The 19,900-nt window shown below is 38.9% G+C and overlaps 1 protein-coding gene across 5 annotated transcripts in view; it reads left to right on the forward strand.

Annotated features, from left to right (window-relative positions):
- ABCC4 (ATP binding cassette subfamily C member 4) overlaps window positions 1-19,900 on the forward strand; it is a 152,807-nt gene that overhangs the window by 115,273 nt on the left and 17,634 nt on the right. For 4 of the 5 annotated variants that reach the window (XM_057401135.1, XM_057401134.1, XM_057401137.1 and 1 more), the window contains 4 exons: window positions 2,565-2,720; window positions 5,990-6,079; window positions 6,534-6,706; window positions 12,953-13,058. In XM_057401135.1, coding sequence (XP_057257118.1) covers window positions 2,565-2,720; window positions 5,990-6,079; window positions 6,534-6,706; window positions 12,953-13,058 — 525 coding nt within the window. Of the gene's footprint in view, window positions 1-2,564; window positions 2,721-5,246; window positions 5,343-5,989; window positions 6,080-6,533; window positions 6,707-12,952; window positions 13,059-19,900 lie in introns of those variants that run through there. The other variant, XR_008971182.1, reaches the window with a different exon arrangement.

Genomic DNA, 19,900 nt, shown 5'->3' on the forward strand with positions numbered 1-19,900 from the left:
CTCACATAAGGAGCACTGCCAGCAACCGACTGTGATTAACCTCTTTAGCTACTATAGCTGCAGCAGGAAAAGGTTAGCCTCAGGTTTTAAACACCACTATCTTTGTTTCAGGGTGCTTATGAGTACTTACTGACTAAATCATTGTTAAATGCGCCTTGTCCTGACAGATCCTAAATCTGAGGGTCTGGCTCCATGAAAAAGTTAGGAGGGTGAGAGTCCAGATTTACGGCATGGCAGTTGTTCGTGTAAATACTGTCACAGCATAGCACGAAAGGGAGGTTGCCTGAGGGGTAACAAAGACATGGGCAGTTTCAGTGGAGTAGCTGACGTGCTGTAAATCTCACTCCCATTTGTTGTGCAGCTCTACTTTGAAGTACAAGTGACACTTGAGTAATGATAAGCCCAGCATAGCAGGTGTACTCCTGAGTATGCACGTGGCTCACAGCACCCCATAGAATTGTGGCCATGTGATTCCTGTTAGGTAGCTGGGACTTCCATTTCCAGACCATCACTGTATTTGCACTGGCTGGGAACACAGACCTCTGAAGAATACGATGTATTGAAAAATAAGTAAATGTGTATAGTGAGAGCTGTTTCACATTCATGTCAATTTTCAGCAGCCTGTAGTCAGTGGACCAAAAATACGTAGACTCCTCTAAATACTGAAGAGCATAGTCCTTTCATTTGATGCCAAACTGAAAGTGGGACTTTGACAATATGCAGAGCAGCTGCATTTTTATTTTAAGTATCAAATGTATTTTTTCTGTTTTTTTCTTTATATCCTTAATACAATACTTTATATTACTGACATTTATAGAGGAACAATTGAACTTTTGTTTTCACAACTGTGGGTGTCTGTGTTCTCCATTCAGCATTTTCTTTCTGAGCTGTAGTGTATCTGTTCAGAACTATTTTTCCTTTGTTTCTCTGATAGAATTTAGAATGCTAGACATTTTATCATTTATTGTAGCAGATTTGCTTAAATTAGGCTGTATCTTTAATAATAAGCACTGTATAAATGTTAATTAGTTTATATACAATAGTAAAATAATGAATTGTTGGATGAAATTGTTGAATTGGAAAATGGAAGTGTAAAATGCCTTTTAGATTATGCAGTATAAGTTGCTCCTTGCAGTATACTTTTTATAGTGTTTTGTGAAGTTTTGATGAAATGTGGACGCTGCTGCTTTGTCTGAGCTTAGTGTCTCTGACTGTTAACAAGTTTCTCCTTGCTGTTCCATGTAGTTTCCTGTGCTTAATTTCATTGTAGCAGTTACACATCTGAGTCTCAGGCAGTGGGTAGTTGCCCTCTGGTGTCTGTACGTATGCTCATGAAGATCTTCATGTTTCTTCCTCCCTTCTGCACCCCAGTCACTTCACCAGGCTATATTGTACATGTTTAATCCTCATAAATCCTTCCTCATCAAATCAGTATCTCCAACCTGTATTAAGTTTATGTTGCACTTCTCTGAACTCTTTCCAGTGTGTTGATTTCTTTCTGGAAACGCCGCGATTAGAAGTGAGTGCAGGAAGTAACAAATCCTGCCAGATCAGATCTGTGTGGAGGGTTACGCCCATCACCTTCTCTGGTACAGCTGATTGCTGTACATTGTTTTCTCTAAGAATCCTTTACCTGAAGACAACATTTAAATAAAAAAGTTTGCTGTTCAAGTAGTATTTAATCACCACTAATTATGTGTCTCCTTTCAGTTATTAATGGGCCTTCTTTCTCCCAAGGGTTGGTTTCATATGAAATATTTGTAGGTCTCAACCCCTTGTTCATTAAAGTTAGCAATCCTGTATTTTGCATTGTCTCTACCTCTTTTTTTTTTTGAAAATCATTATTTGTTCACATTGCATACAGCTTCTGATTTTAATTTGGGAACATGCAGAAGCCTGAATCACTGTGAATTTATTACTCACTTTTCCTTCAGTTTGAAAAGGAATTGCAGCTTGCTCAGATGGCCTTGTAGCTTCAATACTTGTGCCCTCTCTGTTGAAGCTGTCTGAAGCATGAATACAGTTTACAGTCATGCTGGTTTTGGCTTTAGAATTTGGCTGCTTTAAAGTACTTCACCTTAATCATGCTAACCAAAATCAGTCTTAAGTTATTTAAACTGGAGTTACTGCTCGCTCATACATTGTTCCCAGAGTGCTTTATGGGAGTCAGTACTTTTTTGGGTTGAAGAGTAGATGTATGCCTGACTTTATTTGCCTAACATCACCCAGAAAACCAGGCTTAGTATAGAAACTAGCAGCCTTGAATAATATTACTCTATATACCAACCCACTTTATCTTTTTTCCACAATAAAACACCACACTTCAAGGGAAGACTTTTCACCTTTTACTATGATCCAGGAAACTGTTGGGTATCCAAATGTCACTTGAATCCAGGCTGATTTTGTGGGGAGGATTTTTCCTCTTGAAAACAAATGTTAATTATAAAGAAGTTTTATTTGGTGCTTGTTCTACTATGAATCCTGTGATGTAAAACTGCTTCTTGCACCTTAATTTGTCCTGAAAAACTCATGGTTTAATTGTACAAGCTTGGCTTGCTCTGTAGGTTGGAATAGTGGGAAGAACTGGAGCTGGGAAAAGCTCCCTGATAGCAGCCCTCTTTCGCTTAGCGGAACCTGAAGGAAGGATTTGGATTGATAAGTACTTGACGTCAGAGCTAGGACTCCATGACTTGCGGAAGAAAATCTCAATTATACCTCAGGTAAGAGTGTGACATGGTCTACCCTAAGCATTTTCACCGCAGTACTTAAAATGCTTTGCAGGGATATGTTCCCCCTGCACCCCTCTATGCAGTAGACATAGAAACTTCAGTGAGGCATTATTCTTACTTGAGTAAGGTTTTGATTATTTTAAGATAAACAGAATCAGTATCAGGGACTGTGGCATTTTCTTCCTGATTTTGTCCTGTCTGTTCCTCTGGAATACTTGTGCATAGGTGTTAGCAGCATGCTGTCTTGTAGTCTGGGAAAAAGCAGAGAAAGTCTGACAAGAATATACCAATCTTCAGCAGTCCTCTGGGGTCACTTGATCCTTTGGCAGCAGTTCCTGCTTGATGTGTTGGTTGAAGCTTCCTTACTAGGGGACTTTGAGTGACATCTGGTTAAAATGGTAATGGACAGTGGTTCTAAGCCTCTCTTACCTGCTGCTTTTTTTAATTTCACATTTCCAAGAGTAGGAGTCAGAGAACAGAAGCAGGTATGCTATTATCAAAACACAGGTACTCCCCCACCAATTGGATTGTTGCCTAATGCAAGATGTCTGTTGTTTCTGCAGGCTGAAGGCTTTGTTATTACACAGTGGAGGTACTCACTGGAACTAGGCGTCTTTTGTATATAAAGAGGACTTTAAGTTCTTTCTGTTGTTGTTGTTTGTGTGCAGTGTTCTTTTCTCCTGAAAGCAGATTATCATCAGTTCATTCAAGGTCTATAGCTTTTTTAAAGCCTTGCCTGTAACTATTGCGAGTGGTTTCTACCTTCAGAAGAATTCAACCCAGTTGAATAAAATAGAGTACTGAGACAGGAAAACTGCTAGTCTAATATACTTTCTACATTTTGAGTGATAAGGAATGCTCAAAGTTCACTGCATTTAATTATATATGTTGGGGTTGGTTTGGTTTTTTTTTCATATATTGGTCTGCTGCCATAGCTATAAAACTATTTTAATCCAGTTGAATTTTGTGATTTTTATCAAGTTTATATACATGATAGGGCTTTCATTATAGTCCTAAAGGGTTTTAAGTGTCTGAAGGCTAGCAGGTAGCATTTCTTTTCCACATAAGGGAAGACTTGTTTCCACTGAAAATAAGCAAAACTATGAAGTGGTGGTAATAAGAAGAAGAGGAGGGTTTGAAGTAAGGTTTATACTGTAGTAAACTGAGTGATAGGTATTGTCTTGTACTGCATTAATAGTAGTGTCAATGATAGAAATAGTAATGTAACATCGGGTAGTTATTTTGCTGCACATAACTTTATAATTATGTAGGAAGCTAAGAAACCAGAGGGAGAGATGCTTATTAAAATTATAACATCAAACAAGCTAAACAGAACCATTCCTAGAGAGTGATGAGGCAAGACTGAAGTTTTCTTATATGTTAAGTTTAAATACCTACCTGGAGAAATAAAAATGTGCTTGGGCTTCTAATTGCTTGCTTAGATGGAGCTCTGTGAAGGCTGTGTTTGTAAATCTTTCCTATGCAAATGTTGTCTGCCTCCCTGACTGCAAGCATTTTTACAACAATTATTTACAGGTTTGTCTTATTACTTTCCTCTCATAAGCCAGTCTATTTTAAATAATAATCTGTGTCAGAAATGATAATTAAAAAATATCCTTATCTTCTGTTGCAGTATGTCTGTTGTTAGGACTTTTATAATAGTTATGAACCCTTTATAAATTCAGCCAACCTATAAAAATGGATTGAAAAGGAAAATAAACATAATAATACCTTCAAAACACCCCAAATGGTGTATTACAATATGTATTGGTAAACAAATTACTTCCTAGGTGTTTTTGGAACAAAAAATTTCTTTAACCTGTTAATTTTTTTTAAATCCTTTGTTCATTTAGCAGGCTTTTTAGTGACATGTTGCTAATGCAGCAGATACCGTCAAGTAATTGGCATGCTATGTCAAGATATGCACGTGTTCTTTTACATTGCTTGTGGCATGTTCTCTTTTTGTTAATCATTTTATACCACTCAGAGTGGTTTAGAAATTAAGACACAATGAAAGGGTTAAGGTCTAAATTCTGTTCCAATTTGCTGCAGCCCTTTGGAGCTGGGCACTACTAGGGTTAGATGGAGCATAAGTCACAACAGAGTTTTAATCTCAGAATAAGATGCAGTTATCCAATGTAAGTTAGACTTTATTTCCTTGGGGAGGTAAAAAAGAAAACATTTTGCATAAGATCTCTCCAGTTTAAAGAAGACTGACAACATGATGTATGGTCTCCCTTTATGATTTAGCACTGTTATAGCATTTGACTTGTTACTGTCTTTATGTGTAGTATTAAGAGGAGTTTAGCCCTAAAGTAATGTCAATGCATGACTTTCAGGTCTGGCAACTCACATTTGTGAGTATTGATCTGTTGCTTAAGAAGTTCTGCACCAAAAGTTGTCTTCTTGCTTCTCAAATACTACATTTCCCAGTGTGAATTAATTTATGCCAGTTTGATTAGTAATGTTATTGGTCTGATTGGGAGTTGAAGTAGAACAAGCTTACTTCAACCACAGGTAAACCCACGTTGGTACCTGAATAGGAGAAAGTACTGATTTGACTCCCTGATCTATTTTGAGTGAGAACTTTGCCCAGCAGTGCTCCAGTTCTAAGTAAGTTTGTTTTGATGCTGTGGCAGTATAGATTAACTTCGGTGTGTATAGGTTTAAAAGTTATATTGAAATGGTGAAAGCTTAATTCCTCTTAGGCTCTGGTGGTAAAACTGAAGGGCATTTATGGTATGAAATGAAAAAAACACTCACAAGCAGCTAGAGAAGGAAAACCAGAAAGGCATTGTGAGCTCTTTTATTCCTCTCTGGTTTAGGTACTTCAAAAACAAATTTTCAAAACTGCCCAAATGTAATTTAGGAGTGTAAGCTCATTGACAGTGGTAGTTGCTGGTTTTCATTAACAATACCAGGAGGACAGCAGTGATTTCATGTAAGTATATATATAGCTTGTGGCATCAAAACAGTGGCATGTAAATACCCATTTGAATGCCAACATAACTGTGTACAGCAATTTACAAACAGACCTGTCTTGTTTGGTAAATTATCTTCATGCAAACTGGTAGAACACTTGCCTCCCCCTCCTCCTTTAAGTAAGCTATTGTGAAATACTCATTTGCATTTCATAAAAGCTACTTTTTGGACATTTCTGTGCTATTTGTTGGTATAGGTTAGTTCTGTTTGTTATTATATTACCTATTGCAATATAAAACCTGTGTCTGTAATGGAATGCTAATTTTATTGGGTTTTAGGAGCCTGTTTTATTCACTGGAACTATGAGGAAAAACTTAGATCCTTTCAACGAATACACCGATGAAGAGCTGTGGAGTGCCTTGGAAGAGGTGACTTACTAAACCTAGTAATACACATCTGATTTTACAAGCCAGATAACACTACAGTGCTTGTGTGCATTTGGTTTTAGATGTTTTCGTCAAGTTTGATAAGGGCATAGCTGTTGATGGGGAGAGGTAGACCGTTGTGTGTGCGTTTGCATGTGTGTGTAGACGTGTATTGTTATGTAAGCCTTTTATGAAAAAATTATCCTTTGGGATGATGCTTTGGTTATGTTTTGATTCATATCTTACCTTTAATGAACATTAATAGATTCTTAACAATGTGCTTTAATATTTCTAGAGTTCTAATAGCTGACACACTCTGTAATCCAAGTTGGCACTTACTCATTTTGTGTCAGAATATAAAAGGTAAACCCTGCATACTTATTGTTGTGTCATCAGGCACACAATAGCTGATTTAGAAGAGAGTTACTCATCCTACAGTATGTTGACATGTCAACAGGTGCAACTGAAAGAGGCTGTGGAAGATCTGCCTAATAAAATGGAGACACAGCTGGCAGAATCTGGGTCTAATTTTAGTGTTGGTCAGAGACAGCTGGTGTGTCTTGCCAGAGCGGTTCTAAAAAAAAACCGGATCCTTATCATCGATGAAGCAACAGCAAATGTGGACCCAAGGTAAAAACAAAATCTGTCATGTTAAGATGGGCTGGTTTTCTTCTTCTAATACGATCATCTGTACTGTAGAGGTGAACTTAATGTGTCGTATTTCTTGTAGTTTGTATTGCTATTTTCTGTTTCTAATGATGGCATCAAAAATTGTCTATTCAAAGTGGGGCGGTTGAGCTTTGGCTAAAGAGCAGATAATATAAACTAAGCCTTCAAAATATGCCTAATTTCAGTGCATTCCACAGAGCATGGAAATTAATATTCAAAGTTTGTTTGTCCTGCAGCTACAGACGAGAAGACAAGAACCTCCTTGGAAATGCACATCAGTAAGATCAGAATAGCCATGAAACAAGTCGAGTTCTGTTGGTTTCTCAAAGAAATGCCTGTTGGAAATGAAGATGTAAAAAATAATTAATTAATTAATTAATTACTCTCACCACCACCCCCCCCCCCAAAAAAAAAAAAAAAAAAAAAAAAAAACCAAAAAAACAACACCAAAAAATAGAAAGGTGGAAAATGGCTGTAAGCAAAACTGGATACTTCTGGTTATGAGATGCTATGAGATGCTGTGCCTTCAGATGGCTCATATGCCAGTTTAATAAGTTACAGATAAAACAGGGGTGAGGGGGGAAAGGTAAGCTGTCCTAAACACCAGAGGAATTGCAAAACAGATTTGGAGATGTTTAAAGCTACAGGAGGGACTCATTCATAATTCATTATTTTGTCTTGTATAATGCAGGCAGGGAGAACTTTCCTGAATTCATTCCTGTTTGAACTACAGTTGTACTTCTAGAAGAACATCCAACCTCAATAGAAAAAAAAAAAATCAATGACAACCCTTGTTAAACCGTTCCAATAGCTAAGTACCCCCACTGTTAATTTTTGAAACATTTGAAATGCTGGTGGAAATATTTTAGAAACAATGCTGCAAACGTACTGCATCAATTAGTTTGAGCTGAATATATAGTTCCAACAAACTATGGCTTGAGGGAGAACTCAAGAGGACAATAACACAGCAAGTCCCTCAAACAGATGCATTAAGGATTTTGTATGTCATCTGGGCGTGACTCATTTTTATAACATCTTCTTGGGGGAGAAGTGGTGCCACTAGGGTAGCTTTGCAGTTCAGCTGACAGTGTATTTCTAAAACCTTTAGAGAAGTGCATTCCCTTCCCAGAGGTTCTGTTTTTCTTTTTTTTTTTTCTTTTTTTTTTTTTTCGTTTTGGACTATTAGTTTATTTTTGACTGAGCTCTGATAGATAAACTGTGATTAATCATAGCTCTGGAAATTTAATACCATCTTACTCATCCTCCCTATCTCACATGTGTGTGTTCTCAGCTTGCACTATCCATTTAATTGATCTTGATTAATATGTGCTGCAATATATATTATAATAAGGTAAATGTTTGTTTGTATCAACTCTAGGCATAACAATACAAATAATAACTTGGAACTTCTTTGAATTCAGTTTGCATTACAGTCATTATTACCTTTTCCTTAATGTGTTGCTATAACTAGAGCCAAGTATTTTTCAGCTGTGCAATCTGATAGGATGCTCGTCAGGAAATGCTGATGTGGATTGCTTAACTGAGCAGTTAGGGAGGCATTTTTGGCATGTAAGGGAAACCTTCTTCTCTTCTGATGCACAACCCCCATTCCTGGCACCCTTGTCTCTAGCCTGGCGGCAAGCGCACATCGCATCAAGCACCTGGGATAGGAAACCATGGGGAGCAGCCGCTGGCTCTGGAGATATTATTTCTTGTTTTGTTGTTTTTCTGGCTCTTGATCTCTTTGCCTCAAGTGCTGCTGCAACTGTGTCCCTTCTCCAATTCAGCCTAGAAGCACATGTGAGAAAGGCAAGGTTTGGGGTGGGAGAAGGAGAAGGAAGGGTGAGCTGACATGAGGCAGTAGATATTATAGCAGGGTGCAAATTCGTTCTTCTCCTTCCTTCTTAACATCTTCCAGCTCCCATATGTACCCTTATTTTTCCTCTTGCTCTTCATAGCTACCAGTAGTTACGCAGCAGGGGTGTCAGTGCTGTCGTGAGGGAAAGGAGGAGCTTGCCACAAAGAAGGTTGCCCTAATTCAGACTACTTGCATGTTTTATGTGATGACTGAGTGACATTTAATTTGATCTTACCTTCTTGGTCCTGAAGCTGTCATTCTCGCTCCAAAGAGTGGAGTCATTTGAAAGCAGTTGAACCATTCTGGAAAGCTGTATGAAATATGGAGCAGAAGAGCTGAAAGTCTTTCTGTGGTTGCTTTAGTGATATATTGAAACAAAATCCTTAGTAACTGAGACTTTTTTCAACTACTCAGTAAGTTGAACTTACAAAGCTTTCTGCAAACTAGTTACAATATGATGCATTAGCTCATATTTTTACCACTTATAGAAGACAAAACTTATTGGGAGCACTCCACTGCCACCTTTTTACATTGGTTGTTTATTAAGTCTGGTAAAAACAGCCACTGCACATAGTTCAGTTCATTAATCACCTTAAATCAGCTTAACCTTGTCAGGTTTAACCTTTTATTACATCTTACTGCTGTCTGTATTTGTTTCCCTTGTGGAGAAATTATCTAAAGCCACTCAGGAATTGTGTAGTGTGAGATATACTTCTAGGACTATCCCAAGAGGACATTAGACTGAAGATAATGGCTTATCCAATGTTCCTTTCAGCAGCTTGGTTGCCTTTTATTCAGGTTGTATTTATTCTTGCTGTTTAGATAGTTTTCTTTTTACACAGTCAGTGAGTTCAGGTTATACCAGATCTGGGGTTGCTGTGAAACTTGGTGTTAGGATCCTCAACCCATGATGCCAGTAGGACAGCCATACCACCATTTTGTGTTTTCTTATTATACTGCTCCTTGTGATGAGGAGTACTGTGGTTCCCATTTTCATATAATCAGATTAGGGTTGAGCTGTTGTCATCCAGCAGTCTGGTTTTGGTATTCAAGTTACATCTTTGGTTTCTAATGTACCTGAAAGATGATGGGGTTTGATCCACTGAGGTGGCTGATGGAATCACTTGGCACTTGAGAAGCTACTTGCTCAGTGTGGTAGGGTCCACAAAGGGTCCATTTATATCCTGAAAAAAGGCAGCAATGCTGCTTCCTTTGGCACTTTTCTAGAGGGTAGACTGCTCTAGATAGTCTTTGCACTCTGTCAGCATGTAATTCTGTACACAGATCCTAGATTTTCTTGCCTTTCCTACCTTCTTCCCAAGATTCTCCTAGAGGTTACTGGTGGTGCTTCTGCCTGCCACCCCAAAAAAACTGTACTACAAGATCTACCATGAACTGTAGAGAGGATCTGATTGAGTTCCTGTCAGTGGACATGTCTACATGAGATTTCATACTGTGGTATTTAAAGATGGAGCTATTAGATATGTTTCCGATTACTTTGTAGTCTCATTTTTGCAACATTTGTCACACCCACAATATGGCCAGCAGTTTCTTATTACAGAAAAGCTTATATTCAAGAAATACCTGTTTAAGATAATAGTTTGATAGTATCTATATGAGAATGAGGAATAGGTTTTATTGTAAATGTAGGAAGAGGTGGTGCTCTAAGGAATGCATGTAATAAAGGGAGATACAATAAATGAATGCAGAGGACAGGGATGTTGAAGGGTGAGGCATTCTTCTCAGATAACAATAGGAATAACCTGAGAGTTACAAATCATTTTGAGCCCTTTAAAAAGTTGTTTCCAAAATCCTTGAGCAAGCTGTGATTCTCTGTGCTCCGTAGTAGCTCTGCATGAAACCTCACCTTGAGCTAGACTATAAGGAAAGAAGAAGGCTTTTTTTACATACTTCTAAGGAGTATTGAGGCTTTTGTTTCTGTTTTGCCATTCTAACCATTACAGAGGACACATCCTGCCATCTATGTAAGCCTCTCCCCTACTGAGTGTTCTCATGTGTGGCCATGATTTTTCCCTTTAGGAAGGGAGAGCAGTCAAGTCATTGAGACATTGCTGAGAAGATAGCAAAAACAGATACATGCATTAAGACTGAAAGCTGTGATATTGGTGTGATGTGGGGCACTAATGATGAACGACTTCTTTTCTCAAGAAAACTGTTAACACACAAGGATAAAGAGCATGGCTCTGTCCTTATTTTTCCTGTCTCTTCCCTTGACTGCATACTAGCCTTGGTTCAAAAAGAGATGTTGAGGAACACCTGTTTCCCACCATGTGCTTCATCTGCTTTTACGAAGCAGAAGGACTAAGTCTTCTCAGACTGTGACCCAGAACCTGGTTTGCTTAAGCTCATGACAGAGTGTAAATGTTTCTGGCCCCAGATGAAGATGACAGCATGTGTGGGAACTGTTACTTAACTGTTTATGTCTTCGTCCTCTATGATCATTCTGTCATCAGCAGGCATCTGTCTATTCCTTTGTCATGCTGATTGCTTAAACTGTTTGTAACAGAACTTATGTTCAGTCAGTCCTTCAGTGCCTGAGCTTGTGCTTTCTTCTGTGGAAACTTAGAGGTTAATCCATTCTTCTAAGTCATCCTGTTCTTCTGAAGCTGCTTTGTCTGCCTTTTATTGCTAGTGCCTCCTGACATGGTGGCATCAGAACAATTCTTTTTGCTTAATTTATGAAGTGATACTAAATACTTATCATGTGCAGACAGGTTCAATGTAGAAAATGTTGTACTTCTGTCTAAAAAATAATTTGTCAGAGGAAGACATGTATTGCATGGAACTTTATTGTATTTTATTTGATTTTTCTAGTGACTTTTAACAATTTGAAGAAATGAGGCTTTGTAAGCAACTGTTTGAAGCCAACATGGCTGCCTAAATATACTGGTTTATCCAGACATCTTCTTTGTCTTGTTTTAACCCTTTCTACAGCATTTATTATTCTCCAGTCATTATATATAAAAGTAACATTTAATGTTTTAATAAAAATCCTGGAAATCAGAACCTCTAAAACTTCTAGGCTGGAGCTTCCTAACTCCAGCTGGAGCTAACTAACCCCAGTATACTTTTGAGTTCTTTGCGTCTCCCTTCTATCTCGCATGCAAATTTTAATTCCTGTACCTTTTTCCCCATTGTCATCACTCGTTGTTTTGGGTTTTTTTTTTGAAGGCTAATGGGCAATATGCGAGTATTCACATGGCCTGGCTTTGTGCCAGGGTTGGAAACCAAGGCTTCCTATGCAATGTGAGCTGCCTCTAGAGGGCATTCATCACCTGATGGCTGCCTAATTCAAGGGCTCCTTCCAGCCATGCCTTTCCCCTTTCATTGACTAAAGAGAGGACTATGTAGATTTCCACATGCAAGCCTGACTAGTATGCTCTATGTTAAGTGGTGTCAATGCTTCTCTTGTACAGTTTGTTACTTGAATACTCTCCAGTTTTCTGACTATTGCACCTCTTTTACCATAATGCTTATTTATACAGCTAAGGAATTTTTGTGTTTTATGTATCTTTTAGTATAATTTTATTTCCTTTTCACTGTTCTCGGCTTTGTGACATTTATCACGTTAATAACCCTATGCTTCAGTGTCTGTGCTCTATCTTAGTTTTCATTCTTTACAAATCTTATGTTTCCTCCTGATATTCTTTTCTTATGTGGTTGATTAATGTAGTAGAACGAGGCTCTTAACTTAAAAGCTCTTATTCCTTTCCTTGGATTGTGTGTTCCAGTTAACACTTTTGATTAATAGAGCATGCCTGATTTTCTTTTTTCTGTATTCAGGTTCTTGAGCTACTCCAGTCCTGCTTTAGTTTACCAGCCACCTTCTCTACATAACCATCTTTTGCAGTTGAGATCAAGAACCTTGATTATAGTCTGTCTTGTGTTCATTCTTCTGTTGATCTATTGCAATGAAGGATATTTACTTTCACCAACTTTTCTTCACTGCTTAAGCAAACTAATGCTTGAAAGAAAGTGGCAATTACTTTTTTTTTCCGTGTAAAAATCCCTAGGAATATCTGATGGCAGAATTTTTCTCTTTCTGTAACCAAAGCCTGGGAAATTAGTCTCCTGAAATGAAACCTATTGGTCTACTTGCAAGAAGAAACTCTTTCGTCCTCAGGTATTTAGAGGATACATTTTTAGAGTATGTTTCATGATATGCCCCCAAGTCATCTAACGTAATGAGAGGAAGAAGTACTATAACGACCTCATAAGCGTATTTCCTGCTATACAGTCATGTTTGATGAAGTCGTAAAATCTGCCTGCCAGTCAGTTATCTATGCAAACATCTTATTTTTGTCTGCATTGCTCTTGCTGTGTTTCAGAACAGATGAGTTCATTCAGAAGACGATCCGTGAAAAGTTTGCTCACTGCACAGTGCTGACCATTGCACACCGCTTGAACACCATTATTGACAGTGACAGGATTATGGTAAGAGAGTTAACTAGTTAATTTATTTTTTTTTTCGTTTTCTTTTCCCTGAAGAAGAATGTTATTGACTCTTTCTTCTTAATTTATATCCAAAAGTGGTCAGAAGTTGAAGTTGTTCTTCAGGCTTATCCTAGTTAACCTAGTTACCCTAGTTACTGTGATTTGCAACTCATAAAACCATAGAAGTAATGACCTGAAAAGACTTCTTACATTGTCTGGCCCTGTGGTTTCCTACCTGCGAGGCATGAACCCATTGCAGGTGAGGCGCAGCAGCAGACCTGAGCAAATAAACTTTGCCAGCACAGGAGACTGTGAAGACACACCCAAGAGGCTCTGGACAGAGTCAGCTGGATTTGGTCAGGTCTATTAATTCAGTCTCGGTGGGCTGAGGGAGGCAGTGACAATAGTTAGTGGTGTGGGATGTGTGAGGAGGAAGTGGTATAGGTTCTGGGGTAGGAGACATGGAGGTAAGGAGGCAGCAGCTGCCTTGGGGCAAGGGTGGTGGTGGGAGAAGTGGAACTAGACTGGTGAGGTAATGAACACTGCCAGCTTTCTATAGCAAGGTTCAAACAGAAAAGATGAAGTATCACCAATTCAACAGTCTCTGCCACCTTTGTTTCCAACACAGCAGCAATAGTCTTTGCCAGTATGAAGTACCTTCTGTACTATCTTGTCTGCTCCACAGTGTGTTGCACACACATAGAAATTAAGAAGTACCTGCAGATTATTTTCATAAAGGCAGTGGTCTTCCCTAGGCTCTCAGGAGATCAGGCTGGTCTGTGTCCTTGAAATGATGTGCAGCCTGCAGGTTTGCAATTTTCTGCAGTAGGAACAGGAGCCCTTTGCAAGCATTTTCTTCACAGCCAGTTAATGAAGTAGCTGAGAGTGGGCAAACCGTGTTCATGAGTGGAACTCAAATTTAACTGGGCTTCAATCAGAAATTACCCTTCACCTCCCGGTGGTAACTTTAAAAAATTACTTTCTTCAGCTTTGTGAAAATGAAGCATATTAATTCTTTCATGTTTTTTAGTGGATACTCAAAACATTTTAAAATTTGTGATTGAGTTACAGTGGTTGTCTGAAGTACACAAAATGAAACAATTTGGTCTACTGAGGTGAGTGGTGTTCTGAGCAGTAGAATAGATTGTGAACTGAGTGATTATAGTTTACTTACAAAGAAAGAAACCAGCAGAACTGCCATAAGTAGTCATATAATTGCAAGCATTTAACATATAATAAATAAATATTTTCTTCACTGGTGAATACCTCCCCACAGGTCTAATGGATATGTTGGTGTTTTCTACAACTGAAGTGAACAAAAGATTTGTGAGGAAACAACTGCGACCTAATTAATAGCTGTGTGTGCTTGTTAGCTGTCCAAAGGGATTTCTGTGGGTTTTGGTTCATTAACTACCATTAACATGTTATGCACAGAATGCTCTTTCCATGAAGATGTTTTCATGGGTTTACCTTTAATACACAGTTGTAATGAAAACGAAATGTTTTGTTTACTTTTTTGCCAAAAAACATTGGAAAAAAGCATGGAAATCGCCCTTCTCCCCAAATTGCTCAGTGTTATTACCAACTATGTAGCTACTCTACTGCATTTTTAGAGTCTGTACATTATTCTTAAGCTTATGTGGTTTCAGTTTAGCCACTGTTCAGATTTTGTTTCCTAAAAACGCATTTATGTTCATACATTGTCTGATAGTCTTTTTTGAATGCCTTTGACCTCTTCAGAGCATTAAAGAACAGATTTGCAAGATGATGTGCCTTTTAGTCCACAGTTACTCGTAACTCTTAAATATTTTTCACCTTTTCACATTGCTCCGCTTTGATCTTACAGATTTCTGTAATTTTAGAGGGAAAAAGAAGAGTGATAAGGGAGAAAGGGGTGAAAGGAGCTAGTGATACTGTTTCTGGACAAATCAGAAATATGATCACATATTTAGAATGATCAGAGTTATGGCACATGTGCTTTTGTTACACTTTTAATTGCTTCAGTTTAGTCAGGCATGTAACACCTAGTGGGAATATAGCAGAATTTTAGAAGAGTAAGAAAAGTACATGTTAAAAAACGCAAGGAAAAATAACAGAAGATTTAACTATTATGAGTGCCTTGACAATAAAAAGATCATTCATAGAAAAATTAATTATTTACTTCAGTATCACAGAAGTTGAGAAGACTCAGCTGAAGAAAGCTTTCAGTGTATTTTAAAATTTGGTTAGTCAGTAATGTGTTTTAGTAATTCACAAATCCAAATTGATGCAGATTCTTTTTTAAGAGTAGAAATGCACAAACCAAAATGCATTGTTCTTCCATTACTTGGTATTATTAAAAACCCTGGGTTTGTTTCTTCTTCAGCTGAGACCTCTAGTGCAATAATGCCTTCATTATATATTATTATTCATTATAAGCCATCCCAAATCTCAGTTGTTTGCTATCATTGTAAATTTGTTAGGAAGCTAGAGAAGAAGATGGAACCTGGCAGTTGGAATATTAACAATTGTCTTTTGAAAAATAATGAGTAAAGTTATTTTTCAGAGAATTTTGAACAAACTTGTTCAGCTCTCTTAACACAGTCTCTGAAGTTCAAGCCCATTACTGAATAAGCATATATAACTTGAACATAAACTAGGGTTTCCCTCCCTTCCCATAAAATCAGTTTGAAAGGAACCTCAGGAGGTCTCTAGTGTAACCTCCTGCTCAAAACAAGGTCAGCACTAATTTCAGATCAGGTTGCTTGGGGCTTTTTCCAGCTGGGTCTTGATGAAAGTTCGGGATTCCACAGTCTCTCTGGGCAGTCTGCCCCAATGTTTATTTATATGCCATGAAATCTGGTTTTTTTCCTTGTATCCAGTTGAAGCCTCCCTTCGTTTTAGGGCAGTTGTTTCTCATTTTCCACTGTGTATCTCACTAAAGACCCTGCTCCTGTCCTGTAAGTAACTTCCTTGTAGGTAGGGGAAGATAGTCCCCTGAAGTCATCTGTTCTCCAGGGTGAACAAGCACTGCTCCATCAGCCTCCCCCTGTAGGTCAAGTGCTCCAGTCCACTGTCCATGCTGGTGACATTATTTCAAACTTGCTCCAATTTACCCTCATCTTTCTTGTATTGACGGATCAAAACTGGTCACCATATTCCAGATCTGATCTGATGAACGCTGAATAAAGCTATTCCCTTGCTCTGCCCTCTTGTTAATACTCCTGGCACACTGCTTGACTCCCGTTAACTTACTAAACACCGGGATCCCACTACCTTTTCAGAACAGCTGATGCCCGGGCAATTACTCCCCAACTGGTATTGGTGCAGGGGGTCAGTCAATTCCAGTTTCAGAACTTTGCATCTGTGTGTCATTGTTGAGAGTCATGAAGTTCATGCTGACCTATTCTTTTAGCCTGTCTAGGTCAAAATAGCTTTGAATGTCATGGGATCATAGGATAGAGTTGGAAAGGACCTTAAGATCATCTAGTTCCAGCCCCCTTGCTATAGGCAGAGGCACCTCACACTAGACCATGTGACATGTCAGCCCTGTCTTAAGCGTATTGACTGTAATCTCAGGTTTGGCATTGTCCACAAGCTTTTGATTTAATTCATTTTAATTGCTGGTTAAAGCAGAATTTTCCAAAAAGAAATTAGTCACATTTATGGTTAATCCAAACCTTAAAAACAAACAAACAAACAAAAAAAAAAAACACACAAAAAAAAAACAACAACAACAGAACAACCAGAAAATAATTTGGGAAAGTCATGAGAAAATGTCAAGTTAGATGAGTATGGAAATAGGAACTGAACGTGAACTGTTGCATGTCTGCTCACACCCATCGTAATAACCGGTTCTATTTTAGAAGAGAAGAAAAGCCTACTGGAATAGGAAAAAAAGGAAGAACAGAATACATTTGATACAACTGTAGACAAATCTGGCCTCAGGAGTTGTTTTAATTCTCGTTTGTTCCATTCCCAAAACCATACCTATGGTTTCATAATCCAGGTCACGCCTTAAGAGTATTTCCATTATATCTGTCTTGGTGATAAACACATTTTATCAGAACTTCAAACGCTTAAAATCATTGAGGGAAGAGCTGTATTGTGTAACGTGATACTCTCTAACCCAATCACCTCAATGAGTAATATTACATTGCACTTGCATAGGACCTTTCATCTGGAAATTGTAACGCTCTTTATAAACATTAATTAATTAAACTTCAAACACCTGGGTGAGATAGGGAAGTATCCATACAATCTTTGGAACCAAAATTGGAAAGACTTGTTAAGTCAGACCATCAAATAATACTACCATAAAATTATAATCCAGCGGTTTTCAAACTCCTTCCCCCTCTCCCCTGTGCCTTCCCTCACTGCTGCTCCAGTGTCTCATAGGACATCTTCTCATTCCTTTTTCATTAGTTTGAGAACTCTGGTTGTAACTCCTCCCATAAGGTGCTAGCAGTACCTGGTTTTAGCTTTTTGGCACAAGCAGCCACACTGTTCCTTAGCAGAAGGGGAGGATGGTATAAATGAATATGCCTCTTTTGCGATGGCAAATCCTGGCAGAACCTCATCTCAGGCTTGCTCCACTGGCCCCTCATTCCACGTAGTTTCCCTACCACCACAACAGCTGCTTTCCTATCCTGTCCTCACCTTAGAGGTCAGGGGCCTTTTACATAAATTGCATCTGCGGCCAGGAAGGCACCGCTCCCAAGACTTCCAGTGGTATCTCGTAAAATCCCAGTCACCCACTCCTCCCCCTCCTATCAGCTTCCTTCTCCAGCTTGAGAAATACTTAGAAACCGTGTTTTTACAGAGGGGAAAACTGAAGCATACAGAAGTTGAGGCTCATCCAGGGACATAGTGAATCAGTAGCAAATTAAGTATATGCATCTGGCAAGAGCCTGATGGCGGTTGTGTGCTCTATATGCTATGATATTTCTGTAGGAAAGCCACAGAGCAGTCAAAACTTGCGTGTTTTCCAATGACAAGGATGTTTCTCCACAGAGACTTTTCATATCAATGCAATACTTCTTTGAAATGGAAACTCTTTATGCAGGCAGAACTTGATCTAGTAATTAAAATCTGTCATTCAAATAGGAAGTTTTTGATGAAGAGAATCACGGGAAGAGATTTGATTTATTTACGGGGAAAACCTGTTGTGGTTACGTTCTGAAATGAGTAATAGTCAGGGTAACAATACAATGTACTTCACAGCTAGACTTGTGTTGTTTTTTTAGTCAGTAGAAAATGACTTCCCACATCTCCCCCATTCAGTTGTTCTCATATTTCCGACATTGCATTTACCATGAGGGAATATCTAAGCCTCATAAATCAGGTACTGTGCTTTATACACTGTAGACATCTAACCTTAGCAGGGCAATCAGTCCACCAAGAGTAGGTGTGAACATCTTGAGAGCAAATGGAAAACTCTGGGGAGAGATCAAGGCAGTTTGCATGGTGAAAGGGGAGTCACCTACGGCTGGATAAAAAATGCTGTGCAGTAGACAGGATCCAAGCGCTTGTCTCTCTATGGAGTTCTGGTATCTGACCCAGTATTACACATTAATACCCATTCATCCAGTTCGAGATGGGACAGCGGTGTTATTAGACACCTAAGCAGCAGCATGATAGTGATGGCAGTGCTGCCCTTCCTTAGCTTGGGGACGGCAGCATTCTTCCAAGAATTACGGAAATCTATGTTCTGCGTTGTCCTCTGTCTGAGGCTATCTGGATGCAATGCTCCCTGTTCCCTGGAAAGTGCTGTACTCACCAGTGTACACATGGCAGTCAGGTTAAGGCCAGTCTCCATGCTTCCTTTTGAAACCGTATGCTGCCAGAAATGTAAGAGTCATGGAGCTTGAGGGAGAATAAGCGCGAAGGAGTCTGAATGCAGCCCAGTGAGAAGCAGAGCTTTTGAAGGAGTGGGGAGCTCTAGCTGGCCTACTGATACATTTGTGTGAGCTTCTGCTGCTGTGGCCCAGCTTCAGATGGAGTTGTGGAGAATGTAGGAATGTGGTGGTGGTACACTTAAATTAGTAGACTTAAAGCTTTAAGTGCTGTGGTCTATTGGCTCTTCCTTTAGAAGGTCTTTTTTGCCACTTACTTAAATATCGCTGCTGGAAAATTAATGTATTTTACAGTAAATCTTACACATTCTGTTTAGGGGGAATTATATAAGTCACAACATACAGAAACGTGTAGTCCTAGTTGTTGACCAGTTCCTTGTGAAAACTGCGTGTTACTTCTGATGTTGACTCTCACATCTTAAGTATGTATGTGTAGGGCTGTTTTCTTGATGAAGAGCTACCTGTTGACAGATACAGGCCATCAAGTGCATAAGATAGCTAAGAGAGATCAGTTGACAGGACCATAAATTTTCCTGGAACCTGGGATGGTAAAACATGAAGTGTTATGAAAAGCAGAAGTAATTAGGTCCGCATTTAGAACTGCTTTTCAGACCTTCAAAACTCTGAAGTAGGAGAACTGCACGGGTGTAAAAAGGGATTGTTTGGGGGGATTTTTTCCTTGTTCTGTAATACAGAGCTGGAAGGGGTTTTGACCTCATATTAGCCCAGTATTCAGAGTGCAGTAAAATATTATCGTGTATTATACTTGTGCTGTTGAAGTCTGTTCTGTTAAAAGAATTTTAAGGAACTTAGTGGATTGTAGTAGCTTGAGTCATAGAATCATAGAATAGTTAGGGTTGGAAAGGACCTTAAGATCATCTAGTTCCAACCCCCCTGCCATAGGCAGGGACACCTCACACTAAACCATGCCACCCAAGGCTCTGTCCAGCCTGGTCTTGAACACTGCCAGGGATGGAGCATTTATCACTTCCTTGGGCAACCTGTTCC

This window comes from Pezoporus wallicus, unplaced genomic scaffold (genome assembly GCF_028554395.1).
Source record: "Pezoporus wallicus isolate ANWC-B61680 ecotype Strahan unplaced genomic scaffold, APGP_CSIRO_Pwel_v1 contig_6944, whole genome shotgun sequence".
In the NCBI taxonomy this organism is placed as follows: Eukaryota; Metazoa; Chordata; class Aves; order Psittaciformes; family Psittacidae; genus Pezoporus; species Pezoporus wallicus.